Here is a 24,036-nt window from a genome sequence, read left to right on the forward strand (position 1 = left end):
CTTTCCACAGTTGTAGCAGGATCCCTTGAACTTCTTTGCTTGTGCCTTCTTCTTGAACTGTTTCGGCTTTTTAGCGTTCGGCTCGACCAGGTTGGACATATCGTCTATAGTCCGCTTGGTTCCTCTGCAGTCGGATAACTTTCGATTATCCTCCTCTATTCGTAGCCTCAGGATCAGGTCTTGCAGCCCTATCTCCTTTTGCTTGTGCTTTAGGTAATTCTTGAAATCCTTCCATGACGGAGGGAGCTTCTCAATTACCGCAGCAACTGCGAATGACTCGTTCAACTTCATTCTTTGCGTCCAGATCATGCAGTATTAATTGCATATCTTGGACTTGAGATGAGACGCTCTTTGAGTCCACCATCTTGAAATCCAGAAACCGGCCGACGATGAATTTCTTCAGTCCGGCATTTTCGGTCTTGTATTTCTTCTCAAGCGATTCCCACAAAGATTTCGCTGTCTCCAATGAACAATACACGTTATACAACGTGTTGTCCAAGGCGTTGAGAATGTAGTTGCGACACAGAAAATCTCCGTGCGTCCACGTATCGCAAGCAGCCTTGCTACCGTCCGTAGCGACTGGCGGGTCTTCACGCAAAAATCGTACAAGGTTTAGCGTTGTTAAGTAGAACAGCATCTTCTGCTGCCATCTTTTGAAGTCGGCTCCGGTGAATTTCTCCGACTTTTCTCCGTGCGGAATGGATGTCGGAACGGCAGTCGGAACAGCGGTCGGAATGGCGGTTGGAACGTCGTTGGTAGCCATATCAGTTTGTACGGAATATCGTTTACGACTGTTGAACTGTTGAATCCGGTAAATTTCGGAGTATGCAAACTGATCGTCGAGGCTAGTGTTCGACACTATCTCCGTAAACGATATTGCTCCGCTACGGTGCTTAACGGATTGTTGCAATTCGTTCCCAAGATACAACGACGACAATCGCCTCTAAGTGAACCTCGACTTCCGAGACCAGCGAACCTTCTCGTAGGCTTCTTGGACTCTTGAATGCACAAGATGAGTGAGTGAATACTTGAGGAAGAGAAGATTAAGTTGAGTAATTTGATTCCAATCTGGAGGGTTCTATTTATACAGAAGGAAGAGGCTTTAGGGAGGGGTGTGACCTTTGGGTGGATTAATCTGGGCCGTCCGGATTTGAGATTCACATGCTTTAATCTCATCCATCGATCTAAGAGTTGTGACCTCCGGATCATCTGACGATTTGGATCCATGATCCGATGCTTCGATCATGTCTCATCCCAAGCCGTCCGATCGTGACTCATTGTGATCCAACGCCCTAGATCGCATCACAAGCGATCCACCATACTTCTTTGATCAACGCTGATCAACTACCGCCATCCGCTCGCCCAACCAACTGTCCACCATCTCCCTTTGCCCACGAGGATGCCACATAGGCGATGTGTACTAGCCCGACACGTCACCCGAGTGCCATGTAGGCACTGCAATGTCACCCGGAGCATAAATTTAAGCTCCTCAATGCCTCGCAGGCAAAGTGCGCCTACAAAGCGCCCATCGCGCACGTGCGCACACCTGCTCGCCCCTGCGCAGAGAGTACCTGGTACTTTTCTGAGTTAACTCCAATAACTCAACATCATTAATAAGTAAGGAATGCACATCGGAAATTTCCGATGTGGGACTATTCTCCCTTGCATTTCCTTAATGAATAACCAACGTTATTTTGGGCCGACTTTGAACATTAATTTCTCATTCACCCTTAATCGGTTTTGAGCAAATTAATAGTCTAAATCTATCTACGCGAAACGTAGATTTCAATTTTGAAGTCAATTACGACTTTCAACAATTGATGGCTTCCGATTTTTCCTCCTCACAATCGTATTGGTCCATTTAGGCCCCAATATCCAACAGTGTCAAGCTTAGAGAAGTAGCAATGCAGGCTTGCAGCTAAAAACAAATGTTCTATCTAATGTTGTTTCAACTAAAATCATTTATCTTATCCTGTATTTTGTTCTCATGATTTAGTAGATGCTTTCAGTAGTGCTCTGATTTGTGTCAATGTACTGGACTCTAACAAGTGCGGATGTTATGTAATTATTGTTAGTGTCAGCACTAAAAGCTAAAGGGGTGAATAATGTTAATAATTTTTTTTTAAAAAAATAAGTAGATAGTAACTTAGACCGATTTAAGTAATTAAGACAAAGGCAATTATGAAACTTATCAATCTAGCATGAAAGTTGATTAATTAAACTAGAAATATAAACCAAAAGTATAAATAGGTAGTAGTTAAAAAAATTAATTCTTATTTTTAATTTCTCCAAGGTGAAAAAATTTTATAGAAAAAAATAAAAATTGAAGCGCAATTAAAAAATTAAGGCAACATTAAAACAAAAGAAAATATTATTTTAAGTGTTACCGAAATGAAATGAAGCGTAAGTCGCAGCATCGACGTCACACGATCATATGAAAACACACGATCGAGCCATGTGAAACTCTAAATCCTCGGGGAGAAAATAGAATATGGTGGTATGAAAACGGCCGAATTGTGTTGAACTCTGAGACCTCCGCAGTTGTTCTATTTTTGCCTTCTTTAACCCAAGGAATACACTCATATCTTGGGATACAACCAGAGTATATTCTTTACTTTATATCTTGGGATACAATTAAAGTATATTCTTTATCTCTTCGTTCCAAAGCTCTTTTAACTCTATTTTTACTCCGATTCTTTGTTCTATCAATAAAAAGTACAAGAATAGATCTCTTAAGAAGAAAAATAGCATGACAATACTAAAAGAAAAGAAATCATGCAAAATATGCTCATAGAATACCATAAGATGAGTGTAAAATACTAATAAAAAATTTTTTATACAAAATACACAAATAGAGATCAAAATAATCAAATTTAATTTTCGTCATTAATTAACGATTGAAGATTATTTCGATTGCTAATCTCACGAAAAAATTAAATTCGTCACTATTTGAAAATTTTCTCTAATGCCAAAAGAGTCTTCAAGCTAGATTAAATAAAATATCTGTTGCTTATGCGATCGAAATAATCAAATTTAATTTTTTGTCGCTAATTAATGATTATTTCGATCTTCAAATTTCAATCCCGAATAATTTGAGTTATAAAGAAATGGAACCCAAAGTAAAGCCCTAATTTATTAGTATTTCGCCGTCAAAAGATGTATTTAAAATTTTATCTAGTAAACTTTGTCGGCAAATCAATCATCAAACAATTAAGAAGATGACCTAACAATACAATATTAATAACAAACATGAAACGAATTCAGGGTCGTTAGGTACAGCTTCACTTTCATGGGTCGTGGACCGGTCGAATCAAACCCAATCAATCTGACACGGCGTCCCACTGAACCGGGCCCATGGAGTTGTCAGGTACTGAAATTAAAGGGAACCAAATGAGCGACCACAGCATCTAATCGAATGGAGTAGAATATGCGCCTTCTCTTTAACTTGATAACCACTCGGTGGATGTGGTTAACACGATGAGTCCAAATTTTCCACATTAACTTTAACGACGTTAACAGCCATATATTTTAATTTATTCGATTTAACCTAATAGAAAATTTAAAAATTAAAATTGAACTGAATTAATAAAAAAATAATTTATTTAGAAAAAAACCGAAATAAAGAAATAAGTATAAATTATGCAAATATGAATAACCGAAAGCAGCAGAGACCATTCAAATGATCACACGTATAGGGCCCCACAACAATTATATCCCCGGTCGGTTCATACCGACGATTAAGAAATTATCATAAAAAAAAAATAGATAAGAAAACTTAATCACCACGTCATTAAATTAAGCACTAATTTCACGAAGATCAAACAAATAAACATGTTTTTGTTGTCTGTCGTTTCTTCTGACGCATAGGCTGACCAAAGCATACAGATAACTATTATGCAAAAAAAAAAAAAAAATGTGAAGCAAGGAGGAAAGAGAGATAGCGATATCTTTGTCATGGTTGACGACGATGGCCTCGATTCTTCTTCATCCTACAAACTCATTTTTTGCCTTCATCCACACCTCCTCACTCTCTCCTTCATCTCCTCTTACGTTTCCCTTCTTCTTGCAGTCTTGCTTCAGAGAAATATCTGTTTGAAAAAGATCGACGAGGAAGAGCAAGAACAGAAGTTGTGGCTTTGGAGGTAAAAGTTTCGTCTTTTTCCGGTTATTTTCTGTAGTTTAATTTAGGCTCTGTTTGCTTGAGCAATTTGTGCGGGTAGACGATTCCTGTGCTCGTAAGATTCGAGCGACAAACTGCAAGTTTGGGCTCGAAGTCAACTGAAAGTCTGAAAGTTAAATGTTCTCTGATTTCTGTGATGGTTTACTAGAAATTTGACTTTAAGGGTTGTTTGCTTGTGATGTGAGTTCGTTCCTGATTTTCCAATCCTTCTTCAGAATTGGATTCTTCGTTTATCTCCCCCTCGCTTGAGCAATAATTGACAATTAGGTGAGCATTTGGTGCGGATCGAATTCTCACCCACTCCCCACCAACCAGAGCGGAAGGAAGCAGCATGATGAGCGGCAATCTGAAGCTGGGCGTCGAAGTCATCGGCGCCCATGACCTTGTAGGGAAGGACGGCCAGGGTACTGTCAGCGCCTACGTGGAGCTCGAATTCGACGACCAAAAGTTCCGCACCACCGTCAAGGAGAAGGACGTGAACCCCGTGTGGAACGAGGTCTTCTACTTCAACATCTCCGACCCCTCCGCGCTCTCCGATCGCCACCTCGAGGCCTTCGTCTACCACGCCAACCGCGGGTCCAAATTCCAGTCTTGCATCGGCAAGGTCCGGATTGCCGGCACCTCCTTCGTCCCCTACACTGACGCCGTCGAACTATTCTACCCCTTGGAGAAGCGGCTTCTGTGGTCGCGTGTCAAGGGCGAGCTCGGCCTCAAGGTGTTCCTGACCAACGACCCTTCGATTCGCGCTTCGAATCCGCAGCCGGCGGCTGAGCCGTTCTTGAATATTCCGGCGGGCGGTAGCCAAGCGGAGGCCGCGGTGGCGGCGGCGACCATGAGCTTTTTCCAGGATACCCGGCCGGACTCGGTGCCTGTCCGCACTTTCCAACATCTTCCCAGAGATCCGCAGCAGCAGTTCTACGCCGCTGGTGCCCCGGTGGTCGAGGAGTCCGTCAGGTACAAACACAGTCCGTCGGATTTCAATTGGATATTGAGCGGCGTGTAATATTGGTAGCTCTAACGAATTTATGTCGTTGAACCAGGAACGTGGGCAGTGAGATGAGGGCCGAGCCGCCGCGGGTGATGAGGATGTTGTCGTCGTCGGCACAGCAGCCGGTGGATTTCCAACTCAAGGAAACTAGCCCTTATCTCGGCGGCGGTCGTATCGTTGGCGGTCGGATGATCCCCAGCGAAAAGGCCGGCGCGTTCGATCTGGTGGAGAAGATGGAGTACCTGTTCGTCCGAGTGGTGAAGGCCCGCGACCTGCCGGCGAAGGACATCACCGGCAGTCTCGACCCCTACGTCGAGGTGCGTCTCGGCAACTACAAAGGCACCACCAGGCACTTCGAGAAGAACCAGAACCCGGAGTGGAACCAGGTGTTCGCCTTCCCCAAGGAGCGGGTGCAGGCCTCCGTCGTCGAGGTGGTACTCAAAGACAAGGACCTCGTGAAGGACGACTTCGTCGGCATCGTGCGCCTCGACCTCCACGAGATCCCCACGCGCGTGCCCCCCGACAGCCCGCTCGCTCCCGAGTGGTACCGCCTCGAGAGCAAGAAGGGGGAGAAGATGCACAAGGGCGAGCTTATGCTCGCCGTGTGGCTCGGCACGCAGGCCGACGAGTCCTTCGCCTACGCCACGCACTCCGACTCCATCCCCTCCGTCGACCCGCACACCCTAAGCAATTTCACCCGTGCCAAGGTCTACCACGCGCCGCGGCTCTGGTACGTCCGAGTCAACATCATCGAAGCCCACGATGTGTTCGCGTTCGACAAAAGCAGAGTCCCCGACGTGTTCTGCAAGGTCCGCCTCGGCAACCAGATGCTGCGCACGAAGGCGATCCAGTCCCGCACCGCCAATTTTTTGTGGAACGAGGAGTTCATGTTCGTGGCCGCCGAGCCCTTCGAGGAGGACCTCGTCCTCTCCGTGGAGGACCGCGTCGCCCACAACAAGGATGAGGAGATTGGCCGCGTGCATATCCCCCTGACCACCATCGAGAAGCGCGCTGACAATCGGATCATCCACACGCGGTGGTGGAACCTGAAGAAGCACGTGGCGCTGGATTTGGATCAGCTGAAGGAAGACAAGTTCTCCAGCAAGATCCACGCCCGCATCTGCCTCGACGGCGGCTACCACGTTCTCGACGAGTCGACGCAGTACAGCAGCGACCTGCGCCCCACCGCGAAGCAGCTGTGGAAGCCCCCCATCGGCCTGCTGGAGCTCGGCATCCTCAATGCCACCCAGCTTCACCCGATGAAGACCCGCGAGACGCGGGGCACCTGCGACCCTTACTGCGTCGCCAAGTACGGCCACAAATGGGTGCGCACGCGCACCGTCGTCGACTCGTTGAACCCGCGGTTCAACGAGCAATACACGTGGGATGTGTACGACCACGCCACCGTGCTTACCATCGGCGTCTTCGATAACTGCCAGCTCGTGGAGAAAGGTTCCGGCTCCAACGGCGGAAACAAGGACGTGAAGATTGGGAAAGTGAGAATCCGGCTCTCCACTCTCCAAACAGGGCGCATTTACACCAACTCCTATCCCCTGCTCGTCCTCCACAACTCCGGCGTCAAGAAGATGGGAGAAATCCACCTCGCGATCCGCTTCTCCGTCACGTCGATGCTGAACACCATGTACATCTACTCGAAGCCACTGTTGCCGAAGATGCACTACGTGCTGCCGCTGCCCATAATCCAGCAGGAGCTGCTCCGGCACCAAGCTGTCCAGATCGTGGCCGCGCGGCTGAGTCGGATGGAGCCGCCGCTGCGGAGGGAAGTGGTGGAATACATGTCGGACGCTCATTCCCACCTGTGGAGCATGCGCCGGAGCAAGGCCAACTTCTTCAGGTTGATGGCGGTCTTCTCCGGCCTGTTCGCTGTCTGGAAGTGGTTCAACGACGTGTGCGCGTGGAAGAACCCTGTGACCACCATCTTGGTCCACATCTTGTTCGTAATGCTGGTTTGCTTCCCTGAGCTGATCCTGCCGACGGTCTTCCTCTACATGTTTCTCATCGGTGTGTGGAACTACCGGTTCCGGCCGCGCTATCCGCCTCACATGAACACGAAGATCTCGCACGTGGAGGCAGTGCACCCCGACGAACTGGACGAGGAATTCGACACGTACCCGACGAGTCGGAGCCCAGAGATAGTGAGGATGAGGTACGACCGGCTAAGGAGTGTGGCCGGAAGGATACAGACGGTGGTCGGCGACATAGCCACGCAGGGAGAGAGGCTGCTTCTGCTGCTGACGTGGAGGGATCCGCGAGCCACCGCCATGTTCTTGGTGTTCTGCTTGTGCGCGGCCATGGTGCTCTATGTGACGCCTTTCCAGATTATAGCGGCCGTCTGCGGATTCTACTACATGAGGCATCCGCGGTTCAGGCACAAGCTGCCGTCGGCGCCTCTGAACTTCTTTAGGCGATTGCCAGCGAGGACCGATAGCCTGCTTTAGGGCAGGAAGTAGTTTTTGTTTGGAGCTGCTTGGATTGGTTGATCTTGTTCACTTGTACACTTTAATTTGTAGATGTTTACGACGTTTACACCAAATTCTCTACTTTGACGTACGTCTTCCTCCTATTTAGTGATCTGCATAAATCATCCAATTAGTTAAATTCTGCCATTCGTATTTTGACTTTTTGGCGTCGCTCTAAATTTTGGCGGCGCATTCATCTCCCCAAAAGCCGCGCGAATCCATGCGAGGAGGCGAGCATAACAGTAAGCCCGGTCAAAACACAAGTCAGAGGCCACATTGTTCCCATGGATTATCCCATTCTAAGCAGTAGGCAATCTTCATCGGATCCTAATTACAATATCGTGCTTAGTGTAATTCCCAAAATTGAATCATGTCTGCATCATTGTTTCTCATAATATCTTATCCCGTCCGGAGACTGAGTCGGACGGAGGCTGGTCGAGGTGGCCCGGTTGTTGACGGAAAGTCGTAGGTGATTCAGCTCCCACGAGTGGCTGACGCTGCTGCAGGCCCTGCACACACTCAGACAATCTCGCCCTTCACGTTAGAGACCAAAACCCAGGGAAAAAGTCCCCGGATTAGGCCCTCCGACGCTCAAGTCAGGTCCTTTTTCCCCAGAAAAGAACAGAGAGAAGAAGAAGAAAAAACAGTTGTGGAAAAAAGTGACGAGGGAGTGTGTGCGCGTACCTGCGTCCGAGGGATCTCTCCCCTTTTATGCCTCCTCCTCTTAAAACCTGTCATCCTGTCAGAAAACGTTAGACGCTGGGTTTTGTCGCCTAGTTCCGGACATCTGTCGTGCTGCTATTTGTCGTGAAAGCATCTTTCTGTTTAGGAACCTCCGCCTTCGCACATGGGTTTTGTCTTGTAGTGAGGGACAGCTGGCAGGTTACTACTGGTTATGAGGGCATCTTTTCATTTTAGGAACCTCCGCCTTCGCCCGCATTGTTGATATGTAATGATTCTCCTTGACGGACCGTTGAGATTCTCCGCAATCGTACTACTTAGCTCCTCCGATCCACTGTGACCTGCACCGGCCTGCACCCGTGGTTTACATTTCCGGGCCTCCAAATCGCAGACCTGCAGCCCAAGCTGTCTATACACCGCTACACCGATCCCGACCTGCATCCTGTGCTTTGTATTTCCTGGCCCTCCACCGCAGGCCTGTAGCTCGAGTTGCCTCTTCTTAGCTCTGTCGATCCCGACCCGCCTCTGCGCTTTGTATTTCCTGGCCCTCCACCGCAGGCCTGTAGCTCAAGTTGCCTCTGCTTAGCTCTGCCGATCCCGACCCGCCTCTGCGCTTTGTATTTCCTGGCCCTCCACCGCAAGCCTGTCGTCTCTCTTCGTTCTCCTACTGCTTCGCCCCTTCGATCAACAAGCCTGTCAGGCCTCTGGCTCTCCCCTATGCTCAACTCTGACTGCCTCGTCAGCTTGACTATTTGACCGCCAAGTCGCTTTGACTATTGACTGCCACATCCTCCTTGTTAGGACCAAAAGTAGCTAGAGGGGGGGGGGGGGTGAATAGCTCGTCGCGTGCTCGTTGCTCGGCGTTGCTTGTTTCTTCTAAGATGTGCAGCGGAAAATACAAAGAAACAAATCACACAACACTAACAAGATTGGTTTACTTGGTATCCACCTCACAAGAGGTGACTAGTCCAAGGATCCACACCACGCACGCACCCTCCACTATGAAAACACTCCTTTTCGGTAACTACCGAGGACGGAGAAGCCCTACAAGACTCTCAGTACAAGAAGAAAGGAAAGGGAAACAAAATACAAGCGCAAAGCTTACAATGAGTACAGAAAACCCTAACCCTAGCTTCTCTTCTTGCCTTTGATCCGCCTCTTGACTTGGAAAGCTTCCAAGATCCTTCAAGAACTGGCGATCTGATCTTTAGAGCTGTGGAGGAGTTGGCGAGATCCGAGTGAATCGGTGAAGAGATGCTCGCAGCCATCGCCTGCAGCTATAAACGACGCTAACGGTCGGATCCCGATCGATTCAAATGTTCCGAATCGATCGGAGGTTTGGATCGATCCACGGATCGATCTAGAGCGCCTCGGTGCTCGATCGGCGGATCGATCCACGGATCGATCCGGCCATTCGTCGATCGGTTCCCCGATCGATCGGCCGATCGATCAGGACCTCGGATCGATCCACGGATCGATCCGAAGCTGCTCGGAAGAAATGGATCGATCCACCGATCGATCAGAGCTCGGATCGATCCACGGATCGATCCAAAGACTTGGTTTTGTCCAAAACCAAGTCCCAAACCTCCCTAACCAACATCCGGTCAACCTTGACTGTTGGTACATCATGCCTAGCATCCGTCACCCTTGACTGCCAGACTCCCACCAAGTGTCCGGTCAATCCCTTTTGACCCACTTGGACTTTTACTTGTCGTGCCAAGTATCCGGTCACTCCCTTGACCTACTTGGACTTCCCAACACCAGATGTCCGATCATCCTTGATCCATCTGGATTTCCTTCCTTGCCAAGTATCCAGTCAATCCTTTGACCTACTTGGACTTCCCAACACCAGATGTCCGATCATCCTTGATCCATCTGGATTTCCTTTGTCTGGCTTCACTCACCAGGACTTTCACCTAGCTTCACTCACTAGGGTTTTCCATCTGCCTAGCTTCACTCACTAGGACTTTCACCTGGCTTCACTCACCAGGATTTCCTTCTGCCTAGCTTCACTCACTAGGACTTTCACCTGGCTTCACTCACCAGGATTTTCACCTGCCTAACATGCCAGTTAGGACTTCCCAGTCAAGTATCCGGTCAACCTTGACCTACTTGACTCTTCTTCGATCAATATCTTATTGTCAAACATCTAAACCCAAACCAAGACTCAGCTTGGTTAACCAGGTCAACCTTGACCTGAGGGATGTTGCACCAACAATCCCCCCTTGAATGTTCGACAATACACAATTATTACATGTCTCATGCTAAACAATCTCCACGATTCTTCATGCCACTAGGTAATGAAAGCATAAGTTAAGCTCTTCATTCTCCCCCTAAGAGGGCAAACTCCCTCTAGGTAATGAAAGCCTAACTTACTCCCTTTCACAAGCCCTTTCATTCTCCCCCTATTGGCACACATCAACCCCTTACTAATAAAACACATCAACCCATATTTGGACACACATCAACCGATGCTCCAATTTTGGGCATACTTCAACAAATCCATTGTTGAAAAACTCTCCCCCTGAAGAGTTGCTCATCGTTGTTCACAACATCACTTATTGTGATCAACACGATACTGAAGGTCCCATACCCTTCATTATCCTTACCCTACATTCTCCCCCAATGTAGGTAAATGCCCATTCTTGAGCATTATCCTTTGAAAACACTTGAACAATGAGGATATCCACTCCCCATTAAAGTTCAATCGCTCAACCTTGAGCATTTTCAAACAGAAGGTTAACCACCTTCCAAGGTTCATAAAAAAAATTTTCATGTCTTTAAAGAGTCCCTCCCCCTAAAGACATGGTGGTAACTTCTGTCATTGCACCAACAATGACTTGGAATCCCTAAACCTTTAGGAAACCCAGATTTAGAAGTTTTGAGGTTCAAATGTTCAAAATTTGAAACAAACCTCAACCTAAACTTCAATGAAGTCTTCCTTAACCATTCCATCCTTGTTTTCAACACGAAAACACCCTTTTTATGTATACAAATGTATTTTAAGGGTTTGGAATGGTTACCTAGACTAAAATAGGTTCAAAGTGCTGAAATCAGCTTTCCCAGCCAAAATCAGCAACTTGGATCGATTGGAGTTGGGTTCCAATCGATTGAACCTTTCTGAATCGATCCACTGATCGATTCAGACTACCTGGATCGATCGGCTGATCGATCCAGCGAGCTACTGCTCGCGAGATTTGCCTTCTGAATCGATCCATGGATCGATTCAGGCACTCCAATCGATCCATGGATCGATCGGAGCTCTGATAGTTGCTGAAATTCCATTTCAGTCAACTTCAGAAACCCCTAGAAAATTCTACAAAAATCCAAAAATAATGAAATTTCGTGTAGACATTGTTTAGGGCATATATTATCAAGGAAAAATAGTTTTCTATGAAAATACATCATATTTTCAAAGATTGACACAAACTTGAAAACTTGCAAAAACTTTAGTGTTTTCTTCAAGTTTGTGTCTAACTATTCAATGGTGATTACTATCAAAAGATAGCCTTCACCAAGGTTTTCCAAAAACATTTTAAAAACATTTTCAAAACCAATATCCCATCATGTTCCTTGGGCATAATGCACATGACTTGTACATTAGCTTTCCCAATGATGGGAAAACACATATCTATGTGTTTTGATGAAACTAAAACTCAAAAGAATGCACTAAATCAACATCTTGAGTTTTGTTCATCATCCTAACATCTCACTTGTATCTAATGTGCACTAAAACACATACAAGTCATCTTATAGGTCTTTGTGAGATGTAGAGATTGGTTTTGCCCTAATCTAGGGATCATGCATACTCTCTAGGCATTTTGGAGATATTAGACACTCACCTGGGATGTCACTTGTTAATAAGTGTTGTTAAATGTCTTTTGTCCTTGATTACAAGGAATTAAACTTAATGCATGATAATGTTATGGCATACATCAAAAGGAAATAATTTTCAAAAGAAAATATCCTATAACTACATGATGTATGAATGTCATGACATGGTATTTTTGGTATTTTTCATAATAAGTCATGAATGCAAAAGTAGATATGATGTCATGGCATATGATGGGTAAACAATCATGGCAAGATTTAGCATAAATAAAATATACCTAGATTAACTACCTAAGTATCCTTAAAACCTTAGCTAAACTTACAACTTAAACCTAGATTGCCCTTAAGTGCGTCAAGAAAACGCCAAAACCTAAATTGGCATTTCTAATTTCCTTGATTAATTTATGCCAATTGAAATTAAGCATATTCCTCAAATGTTGGCATATTTCATTTTTCCACAAGAGTAGCACTTTAAAGTTAAGGCCCGGATTGCCTTAAATTTCCTAAGAACATACCAAAATCCCAACTTGGTAGCTCTTATGAATTTCCCAATATGTGCCTTTTAAGATTAAAATCAACTTTTCACCACTAGGCACATTTTACTCTTTCAAGGAGTAAATAATAGTTCCATTTCATTTTCAAAGGTTAACAAAAACCTTGAAAATGCTCCTTGAGTGTCAATTTCCTCAAAGTTGGGTTAACTACCCTTCTAATTGGAGTTGACACTCTCTAACCCATTTATGGGGTAGAGAAGATGCTCCTAGGAACCCAACACCTATTGGTGCTCCTTGGATGCTCTAGGTACTCACTAGGGATAACTTCCCTAGATACCTTCCTAGTGACCTTGTTAGGCTTCTTAGAAGCCTTGGTCACATTTTCTAGGTCAACCCTAGGGATAGCCTCCCTTGTGACCTTGTTAGTGACTTTCTTAGACTTCTTAGAAGTCTTAGTCACTTTGGTTGCAGAAATACTCTTAGGGATGACTTCCCTAGTATTCTTGACTTGACCACTAAACCTAGGGTTTGTTCCATAACTATATGGAACCCTATGATAACTAGGCACATCCTTCTTAGCCTTTGGTTTGTATCCCAAACCTCTATGGCTATTTGATGGCTTTGACTTTCCTAGCCCTAGGTTTTGCTCATTTTGCCCTTTTAGGATATTTTCCATCCTTTTTAGGGTCTTTTCCATTTTATCAAGTCTTGATCTCAAGACTTGATTTTCTATCATTAAATCCTTAGAATTTGGTTTTTCATTAAGTCCATGAGCATTTTTGTTTCTAGGCTTGTAGCTACAATCCTTAGAGTTCTTGCCTAGACTTTTACCTACATTCCTAGCCTTAGGTGTAGTAGTTTTGGCATGTAGGGCCACATGCTTTTCCTTAAAGCCCTCATGCTTCCTATTCTTATGGTAAATCGCATTAAAATGATAAAAGTTAGAACTATCATGCTTTTTATCATAATGTAAAGGGGTAGGCTCAATAAATGTTACCTTCCTTTTTACCTTAGAGGCTCCCCCTTGACTTGAGCTTCCTCCTTGAGCCTTGACCATCTTCTTCCCCTTAGGGCATTGACTCCGATAATGCCCCTTTTGATTGCAAGAGAAACACACAATGTGCTCCTTGCTCTTCTTTGTTCCGGGGATGGTCTCCTTGGGCTTCACCTTACCTTTTTGTGCCACTTGGCCCTTCTTCTTGGCCAATTTAGGGCACTTGCTCTTGTAGTGCCCATGTTCCCTACACTCAAAGCATATAATATGATTTTTATTATTAATTGAAATATTTATACCTTTGCTTGTAGGGGTGGCATATTTTCCTTTGGATCCGGAGGTAGAAGCTTCCTCTTGATCGGACCTTGATTCTCCTCCATTTGATTTTTCTTGACTTGTGGAGGTAGAATCTTCTTCCTCCTCTTCGTCTCTTGACCCGGATGTAGAAGCTTCTCCTTCTTCTTGATCCGGCGTCACCAAGGATTGCTCCCCCTCAATCCTAGAGGTGGAGGCTTCATCATCTTGAACATGAAACAAGGAGTATGCTCCCTCATTGTTCCCTTCGTTGCATTCCCTTGAGGATGAAGCTTCTTGGATTTCCTCTTCTTCGGAGGTTGAGCATCTCTCAACCTCGGAGTCCTCCTCTTGGTCTTGCTCCAAAGAGTCACCCTCTCTGGATTCTTCATGATCTTGTACAGTGGAGGGGATCTCTTCATGAAGCTTGGCCAATTTGCTCCATAGCTCCTTTGCATCTTCAAACTCTCCAATTTTGCAAAGGATGGTGCTTGGCAATAAATTAACCAAAAGCTTGGTCACTTTGTCATTGGCCTCGCACCTTTGGACTTGCTCCGGGCTCCATTTGCTTTTCTTTAGAACTTTACCCTTTGAATTTCTTGGAGCCTTGAAGCCTTCCATTAGAGCAAACCATTGCTCTATCTCCATCATAAGAAAATTTTCGATTCTTGATTTCCAAGAATCGAAACTCGTAGAAGTGTATGGTGGAGCCACCCTTGTGTCAAATCCAAGCCCATCTTGGAATTGCATCTTGAAGTTGAGCTTGATAAAGTCTTGAACTTGAAGAATTTGCTCCAACTTCTTCACCCTCTAGCTTTTCTTGATATGCTTGACCCTTCCGGCGATGATTCCGGTGAAGAGCGGCCTCGCTCTGATACCACTTGTTAGGACCAAAAGTAGCTAGAGGGGGGGTGAATAGCTCGTCGCGTGCTCGTTGCTCGGCGTTGCTTGTTTCTTCTAAGATGTGCAGCGGAAAATACAAAGAAACAAATCACACAACGCTAACAAGGTTGGTTTACTTGGTATCCACCTCACAAGAGGTGACTAGTCCAAGGATCCACACCACGCACGCACCCTCCACTATGAAAACACTCCTTTTCGGTAACTACCGAGGACGGAGAAGCCCTACAAGACTCTCAGTACAAGAAGAAAGGAAAGGGAAACAAAATACAAGCGCAAAGCTTACAATGAGTACAGAAAACCCTAACCCTAGCTTCTCTTCTTGCCTTTGATCCACCTCTTGACTTGGAAAGATTCCAAGATCCTTCAAGAACTGGCGATCTGATCTTTGAGAGCGCTGTGGAGGAGTTGGCGAGAGATCTGGAGTGAATCGGTGAAGAGATGCTCGCAGCCATCGCACGCCTGCAGCTATAAACGACGCCAACGGTCGGATCCCGATCGATTCAAATGTTCCGAATCGATCGGGGAGGCTTTGGATCGATCCACGGATCGATCCAGAGCGCCTCTGTGCTCTGGACACGCGCCTGGATCGATCCACGGATCGATCCAGCGCTTATCGCGCGAAGCAGCATCGTCCCGATCGATCGGCTGATCGATCAGGACCTCTGGATCGATCCACGGATCGATCCAGAAGCTCTCTGTTCGCTGGGAAGAATCTGGATCGATCCACTGATCGATCCAGAGCCTGGATCGATCCACGGATCGATCCAGCACTTGGTTTTTGTCCAAAACCAAGTCCCAAACCTCCCTAACCAACATCCGGTCAACCTTGACCTGTTGGTACATCATGCCTAGCATCTGGTCACTCCCTTGACCTGCCAGGACTCCCCACCAAGTGTCCGGTCAATCCCTTTGACCCACTTGGACTTTTACTCGTCGTGCCAAGTATCCGGTCACTCCCTTGACCTACTTGGACTTCCCAACACCAGATGTCCGATCATCCTTGATCCATCTAGATTTCCTTCCTTGCCAAGTATCCAGTCAATCCTTTGACCTACTCGGACTTCCCAACACCAGATGTCCGATCATCCTTGATCCATCTGGATTTCCTTTGTCTGGCTTCACTCACCAGGACTTTCACCTAGCTTCACTCACTAGGGTTTTCCATCTGCCTAGCTTCACTCACTAGGACTTTCACCTGGCTTCACTCACCAGGATTTCCTTCTGCCTAGCTTCACTCACTAGGACTTTCACCTGGCTTCACTCACCAGGATTTTCACCTGCCTAACATGCCAGTTAGGACTTCCCAGTCAAGTATCCGGTCAACCTTGACCTACTTGACTCTTCTTCGATCAATATCTTATTGTCAAACATCTAAACCCAAACCAAGACTCAGCTTGGTTAACCAGGTCAACCTTGACCTGAGGGATGTTGCACCAACACTCCTGACTTTTGATCGCCATATGGCCTTGACTTTTCTAACCCTTTCCTCATGGGCCCCTCCATTACCAACCATATCACAAGCCTCCCCCACAAGTCTAGTCGAAGGAGGACGACAGTCTGACTGACTAGACCTCCGCACATCTCTATGACCTCAGCATATCTCTGGGACCTCAGCATATTTCTGTGCTTCTACCTCAGCACATCTCTGTGCTTCTACCTCAGCACATCTCTGTGCTTCTACCTCAGCACATCTCTGCACGCTCTGCTTCCTGCGTCACATGTCAACTTTTGTGTCGCGTCGCCTAGGCTTCACATCAACATTTGTGTCGCGTCGCCTGGGATACCATGCCTCCTTAATTGCATCGCCAGTCGCTTGGGGCGCCGTCCCCACGCAATTGCTTTGACTCGGGCACCCACCTTCTTTATAAAGAGCCTCATGGTCACTCCTTTACTCTATCCTTCTCCATTCCTGCTCTCCTACTTGCTTTCTTTCTCCCCCCAAGATGCATTCTCCTTCCTCTGACGAAGTTGATCAACCGCCCTCCCAAATGCAGATAAATCAACTCACCTTGCTACTTGTCGCGAGAGAACGCGAACTGGAGCGCGTGTCCTGGGATCGGGATCGCCAGAAGGCTGCCCTGCATTCCATGGAAGATCAATACCGTCTGGCGAAGCACTGCGTACATGCGGAGAAGGCGAGGAAAGAGGAATGCCAGGCTAGCCTGCAGCGCCAACTTAGCCTCCAAGAACGCTTGAAGCAAGAGCATGAGGCGGAGTTATCCCTTCTCCACACGTGCCTTGACATCAAGCAAGACACGCTCGCCCAGCAACAGGCGGTCATCGACTCCTTACGTGCGGAGCTGGCTCGGGCTTAGAACGCCCCTGAGTCTCCCGACAGGTCTTCACGTGGAAGTGCTCATTCTCCATGGCCAATCCCTTCCACGAGTTAAAGCTGGTCTGGGGGATAGTTGTCTCAGTGGCTCCTTTGTCATACGGCGTTCCTGCTTGTGGCCTTGGTTGTATCACCTTCTTATTGGACTGTGCTGCGGTGCTTGTACATCTGTCTCCTTTCGACATGGTCTTTCCTGCTCAATTTTCATCTAGCAAGTATTTTTTAGAAACTGGCCCGTATGTAAGAGTCAAGAATCACTTCATGATTCCTTTTCATGTATGAATTTTGGATAATAAAACCGACATAGTGCTTAAGACTTAAACTGTAATGAACGCGCATAACCTGATTTCGAAGTTAATACTGACGCTCCAGGAGTAGGGTAGATGGCCTCCCGCATCCTTTACCCTGCGTATTTGCTGCATATTTGCAATTTGCGTAAAGTAAAGCCAGATGTAGCTGACCTGATTATTGAAAACGCTCCGCTCAATGTGAGGCACATCCCTCAGAAAGGTAGTCAGGTGTAGGCACCGAGCTCGCTTATGATTTTCGACGGCGGCTACCACGCCCTCAGCAAGATCCACGCCCGCATCTGCCTCGACGGCGGCTACCACGTTCTCGACGAGTCGACGCAGTACAGCAGCGACCTGCGCCCCACCGCGAAGCAGCTGTGGAAGCCCCCCATCGGCCTGCTGGAGCTCGGCATCCTCAATGCCACCCAGCTTCACCCGATGAAGACCCGCGAGACGCGGGGCACCTGCGACCCTTACTGCGTCGCCAAGTACGGCCACAAATGGGTGCGCACGCGCACCGTCGTCGACTCGTTGAAACCGCGGTTCAACGAGCAATACACGTGGGATGTGTACGACCACGCCACCGTGCTTACCATCGGCGTCTTCGATAACTGCCAGCTCGTGGAGAAGGGTTCCGGCTCCAACGGCGGAAACAAGGACGTGAAGATTGGGAAAGTGAGAATCCGGCTCTCCACTCTCCAAACAGGGCGCATTTACACCAACTCCTATCCCCTGCTCGTCCTCCACAACTCCGGCGTCAAGAAGATGGGAGAAATCCACCTCGCGATCCGCTTCTCCGTCACGTCGATGCTGAACACCATGTACATCTACTCGAAGCCACTGTTGCCGAAGATGCACTACGTGCTGCCGCTGCCCATAATCCAGCAGGAGCTGCTCCGGCACCAAGCTGTCCAGATCGTGGCCGCGCGGCTGAGTCGGATGGAGCCGCCGCTGCGGAGGGAAGTGGTGGAATACATGTCGGACGCTCATTCCCACCTGTGGAGCATGCGCCGGAGCAAGGCCAACTTCTTCAGGTTGATGGCGGTCTTCTCCGGCCTGTTCGCTGTCTGGAAGTGGTTCAACGACGTGTGCGCGTGGAAGAACCCTGTGACCACCATCTTGGTCCACATCTTGTTCGTAATGCTGGTTTGCTTCCCTGAGCTGATCCTGCCGACGGTCTTCCTCTACATGTTTCTCATCGGTGTGTGGAACTACCGGTTCCGGCCGCGCTATCCGCCTCACATGAACACGAAGATCTCGCACGTGGAGGCAGTGCACCCCGACGAACTGGACGAGGAATTCGTCACGTACCCGACGAGTCGGAGCCCAGAGATAGTGAGGATGAGGTACGACCGGCTAAGGAGTGTGGCCGGAAGGATACAGACGGTGGTCGGCGACATAGCCACGCAGGGAGAGAGGCTGCTTCTGCTGCTGACGTGGAGGGATCCGCGAGCCACCGCCATGTTCTTGGTGTTCTGCTTGTGCGCGGCCATGGTGCTCTATGTGACGCCTTTCCAGATTATAGCGGCCGTCTGCGGATTCTACTACATGAGGCATCCGCGGTTCAGGCACAAGCTGCCGTCGGCGCCTCTGAACTTCTTTAGGCGATTGCCAGCGAGGACCGATAGCCTGCTTTAGGGCAGGAAGTAGTTTTTGTTTGGAGCTGCTTGGATTGGTTGATCTTGTTCACTTGTACACTTTAATTTGTAGATGTTTACGACGTTTACACCAAATTCTCTACTTTGACGTACGTCTTCCTCCTATTTAGTGATCTGCATAAATCATCCAATTAGTTAAATTCTGCCATTCGTATTTTGACTTTTTGGCGTCGCTCTAAATTTTGGCGGCGCATTCATCTCCCCAAAAGCCGCGCGAATCCATGCGAGGAGGCGAGCATAACAGTAAGCCCGGTCAAAACACAAGTCAGAGGCCACATTGTTCCCATGGATTATCCCATTCTAAGCAGTAGGCAATCTTCATCGGATCCTAATTACAATATCGTGCTTAGTGTAATTCCCAAAATTGAATCATGTCTGCATCATTGTTTCTCATAATATCTTATCCCGTCCGGAGACTGAGTCGGACGGAGGCTGGTCGAGGTGGCCCGGTTGTTGACGGAAAGTCGTAGGTGATTCAGCTCCCGCGGAAGGCTGACGCTGCTGCAGGCTCCTGCACACACTCAGACAATCTCGCCCTTCACGTTAGAGACCAAAACCCAGGGAAAAAGTCCCCGGATTAGGCCCTCCGACGCTCAAGTCAGGTCCTTTTTCCCCAGAAAAGAACAGAGAGAAGAAGAAGAAAAAACAGTTGTGGAAAAAAGTGACGAGGGAGTGTGTGCGCGTACCTGCGTCCGAGGGATCTCTCCCCTTTTATGCCTCCACTCTTAAAACCTGTCATCCTGTCAGAAAACGTTAGACGCTGGGTTTTGTCGCCTAGTTCCGGACATCTGTCGTGCTGCTATTTGTCGTGAAAGCATCTTTCTGTTTAGGAACCTCCGCCTTCGCACATGGGTTTTGTCTTGTAGTGAGGGACAGCTGGCAGGCTACTACTGGTTATGAGGGCATCTTTTCATTTTAGGAACCTCCGCCTTCGCCCGCATTGTTGATATGTAATGATTCTCCTTGACGGACCGTTGAGATTCTCCGCAATCGTACTACTTAGCTCCTCCGATCCACTGTGACCTGCACCGGCCTGCACCCGTGGTTTACATTTCCGGGCCTCCAAATCGCAGACCTGCAGCCCAAGCTGTCTATACACCGCTACACCGATCCCGACCTGCATCCTGCGCTTTGTATTTCCTGGCCCTCCACCGCAGGCCTGTAGCTCGAGTTGCCTCTTCTTAGCTCTGTCGATCCCGACCCGCCTCTGCGCTTTGTATTTCCTGGCCCTCCACCGCAGGCCTGTAGCTCAAGTTGCCTCTGCTTAGCTCTGCCGATCCCGACCCGCCTCTGCGCTTTGTATTTCCTGGCCCTCCACCGCAAGCCTGCCGTCTCTCTTCGTTCTCCTACTGCTTCGCCCCTTCGATCAACAAGCCTGTCAGGCCTCTGGCTCTCCCCTATGCTCAACTCTGACTGCCTCGTCAGCTTGACTATTTGACCGCCAAGTCGCTTTGACTATTGACTGCCACATCCTCCTGACTTTTGATCGCCATATGGCCTTGACTTTTCTAACCCTTTCCTCATGGGCCCCTCCATTACCAACCATATCACAAGCCTCCCCCACAAGTCTAGTCGAAGGAGGACGACAGTCTGACTGACTAGACCTCCGCACATCTCTATGACCTCAGCATATCTCTGGGACCTCAGCATATTTCTGTGCTTCTACCTCAGCACATCTCTGTGCTTCTACCTCAGCACATCTCTGCACGCTCTGCTTCCTGCGTCACATGTCAACTTTTGTGTCGCGTCGCCTAGGCTTCACATCAACATTTGTGTCGCGTCGCCTGGGATACCATGCCTCCTTAATTGCATCGCCAGTCGCTTGGGGCGCCGTCCCCACGCAATTGCTTTGACTCGGGCACCCACCTTCTTTATAAAGAGCCTCATGGTCACTCCTTTACTCTATCCTTCTCCATTCCTGCTCTCCTACTTGCTTTCTTTCTCCCCCCAAGATGCATTCTCCTTCCTCTGACGAAGTTGATCAACCGCCCTCCCAAATGCAGATAAATCAGCTCACCTTGCTACTTGTCGCGAGAGAACGCGAATTGGAGCGCGTGTCCTGGGATCGGGATCGCCAGAAGGCTGCCCTGCATTCCATGGAAGATCAATACCGTCTGGCGAAGCACTGCGTACATGCGGAGAAGGCGAGGAAAGAGGAATGCCAGGCTAGCCTGCAGCACCAACTTAGCCTCCAAGAACGCTTGAAGCAAGAGCATGAGGCGGAGTTATCCCTTCTCCGCACGTGCCTTGACGTCAAGCAAGACACGATCGCCCAGCAACAGGCGGTCATCGACTCCTTACGTGCGGAGCTGGCTCGGGCTCAGAACGCCCCTGAGTCTCCCGACAGGTCCTCACGTGGAAGTGCTCATTCTCCATGGCCAATCCCTTCCACGAGTTAAAGCTGGTCTGGGGGATAGTTGTCTCAGTGGCTCCTTTGTCATACGGCGTTCCTGCTTGTGGCCTTGGCTGTATCACCTTCTTATTGGATTGTGCTGCGGTGCTTGTACATCTGTCTCCTTTCGACATGGTCTTTCCTGCTCAATTTTCATCTAGCAAGTATTTTTTAGAAACTGGCCCGTATGTAAGAGTCAAGAATCACTTCATGATTCCTTTTCATGTATGAATTTTGGATAATAAAACCGACATAGTGCTTAAGACTTAAACTGTAATGAACGCGCATAACCTGATTTCGAAGTTAATACTGACGCTCCAGGAGTAGGGTAGATGGCCTCCCGCATCCTTTACCCTGCGTATTTGCTGCATATTTGCAATTTGCGTAAAGTAAAGCCAGATGTAGCTGACTTGATTATTGAAAACGCTCCGCTCAATGTGAGGCACATCCCTCAGAAAGGTAGTCAGGTGTAGGCACCGATCTCGCTTATGATTTTCGCAGAGGAGTTGATTTTTGATCCCCGCGTGGGGGCCGACCTGAAAGGTCGTTGGGCGTGAGAACAGAGGTCGCTTTCGATTCTCGCATGGGAGCTGACCTGAAAGGTCGTTGGTCGTGAGGACAGAGCTCACTTATAACTCGCACTGGGGCGAGAGTCTGGGACTACCGACCTAAAAGGCCGTTGGGCGTGAGCACCGGGCTCACTTATAATTCTCGCATGGGAGCCGACCTGAAAGGTCGTTAAGCGTGAGGGCAGAGCTCACTTATAACTCGCACTGAGGCGAGAGTCTGGGACTACCGACCTAAAAGGCCGTTGGGCGTGAGCACAGGGCTCACTTATAATTCTCGCATGGGAGCCGACTTGAAAGGTCGTTGGTGAGGCGTGAGCTCACTTATAACTCGACCGAGGCGAGAGTCTTGGACCACCGACCTAAAAGGTTGGGCGTGAGCACGGGGCTCACTTATAATTCTCGCATGGAGCCGACCGAAGGTCGTTGGGCGTGAGAGCAGAGCTCACTTATAACTCGTGTCCGAGGCGAGAGTCCGGGACTACCAACCTATTGGGCGTGAGCACAGGGCTCACTTATAATTCTCGCATGGGAGCCGACCTGAAAGGTCGGTGGGCGTGAGAGCAGAGCTCACTTATAACTCGCACTGAGGCGAGAGTCTGGGACTACCGACCTAAAAGATCGTTGGGCGTGAGCACATGGCTCACTTATAATTCTCGCATGGGAGCCGACCTGAAGTTGGCGTGAGGACGAGCTCACTTATAACTCGATTGAGCGTGGGACACCGACCTAAAAGGTGGTTGGGCGTGAGCACAGGGCTCACTTATAATTCTCGCATGGGAGCCGATCGTTGGGCGTGAGGACAGAGCTCACTTATAACTCGCACTGGGGCGAGAGTCTGGGACTACCGACCTAAAAGGTCGTTGGGCGTGAGCACAGGGCTCACTTATAATTCTCGCATGGGAGCCGACCTGAAAGGTCGATGGGCGTGAGGGCAGAGCTCACTTATAACTCGCACTGAGGCGAGAGTCTGGGACTACCGACCTAAAAGGCCGTTGGGCGTGAGCACAGGGCTCACTTATAACTCGCACTGAGGCGAGAGTCTGGGCTACTCCGGTCCGAGACCGGTGGCGATGGCGCTGGTTCGAGACCAGTAATAATACTCCGGTCCGAGACGGGTGGCGATGGCGCTGGTTCGAGACCAGTAATAATACTCCGGTCCGAGACCGGTGGCGATGTCGCTGGTTCGAGACCAGTAAGAACTCCAAACGGCAAAGACCTAGATGCACTGCCTTCATCCGTCCTGCCTACGCCGACCTCCTTGCTTTAATTAATCTGGTCGCCATTGCTAGCTTTGGGCTTACTCATTTGCGTCGCGTTTCTTCCTGCAATTGCATCACGTATGGTATAGAATTAAGAATAAGAGAGGGAGCGTAAAAACCTTACTCCACCCTTGGGCCACAACGCCCTTGCATCTCATGATGACCCCGCAGTTCTCGCGACGCGCCCGGTTAGCTGCTCAGATCGGGGGCTACCTACGCAGAGCTGCTTGCTCGGCCGCCCCGAACGGATAACACCCCCGCAGACCTGCTTGCTACTTTTCTGATCTGGCAATCGCTCCCGCTGCCCTGTCCTATTTGTGACCCTTTTGAATTGCCTGGCTTCTGTAGCTTCATGAAACTTCCCGCCTAGCCTTGAGCCTTTTACGAAGAATGCTTCTTTTTTGAGGTCACGCCCCTTCATGATTACCTTGCCTTGTCGATCTTTAATGTGTTTCTTCTCGTTATGACACCTGTCTGGTGCCTTTACTGCGCACACCCCCTGACGCCAGCCTCTGACCACCTTTTGTACCCTTCGGCGCTCATTTCCCATCCGGCGGCGTTGAGGCGCGTTACCCAAAAAGATACTCGGCTCGACTTTCGATGTTTCCTAGGAATGAATGAGCTTTATAAACCCTAAAGGCAGTCCGCTTTCCTTACTTCGATGCTTCGCTATCCTCCTCCTCTCGTTCGC

The 24,036-nt window shown here is 48.5% G+C and overlaps 1 protein-coding gene across 4 annotated transcripts; it reads left to right on the forward strand.

Moving 5' to 3' along the window:
• The first annotated feature begins 3,908 nt into the window (after nt 1-3,908).
• Nucleotides 3,909-19,200, forward strand: LOC122037540 (FT-interacting protein 3-like). Of its 4 annotated transcripts, XM_042597051.1 has the most exons (4): nt 3,909-4,142; nt 4,396-5,134; nt 5,221-6,274; nt 17,753-19,200. In XM_042597051.1, the coding sequence occupies exons 2-4, from the start codon at nt 4,512-4,514 to the stop codon at nt 19,103-19,105; spliced, it is 3,030 nt and encodes a 1,009-aa protein (XP_042452985.1). In that variant the 5' UTR covers nt 3,909-4,142; nt 4,396-4,511; the 3' UTR covers nt 19,106-19,200. The 4 variants fall into 4 exon arrangements, with proteins under 4 accessions (XP_042452985.1, XP_042452984.1, XP_042452986.1 ...); XM_042597050.1 differs by lacking the exon at nt 17,753-19,200 and having other exon boundaries at nt 3,911-4,142; nt 5,221-7,722; XM_042597052.1 differs by lacking the exon at nt 17,753-19,200 and having other exon boundaries at nt 3,911-4,142; nt 4,448-5,134; nt 5,221-7,722.
• The last annotated feature ends 4,836 nt before the right edge of the window (nt 19,201-24,036 follow it).

The sequence above is a fragment of the Zingiber officinale genome, unplaced genomic scaffold, assembly GCF_018446385.1.
Source record: "Zingiber officinale cultivar Zhangliang unplaced genomic scaffold, Zo_v1.1 ctg61, whole genome shotgun sequence".
In the NCBI taxonomy this organism is placed as follows: Eukaryota; Viridiplantae; Streptophyta; class Magnoliopsida; order Zingiberales; family Zingiberaceae; genus Zingiber; species Zingiber officinale.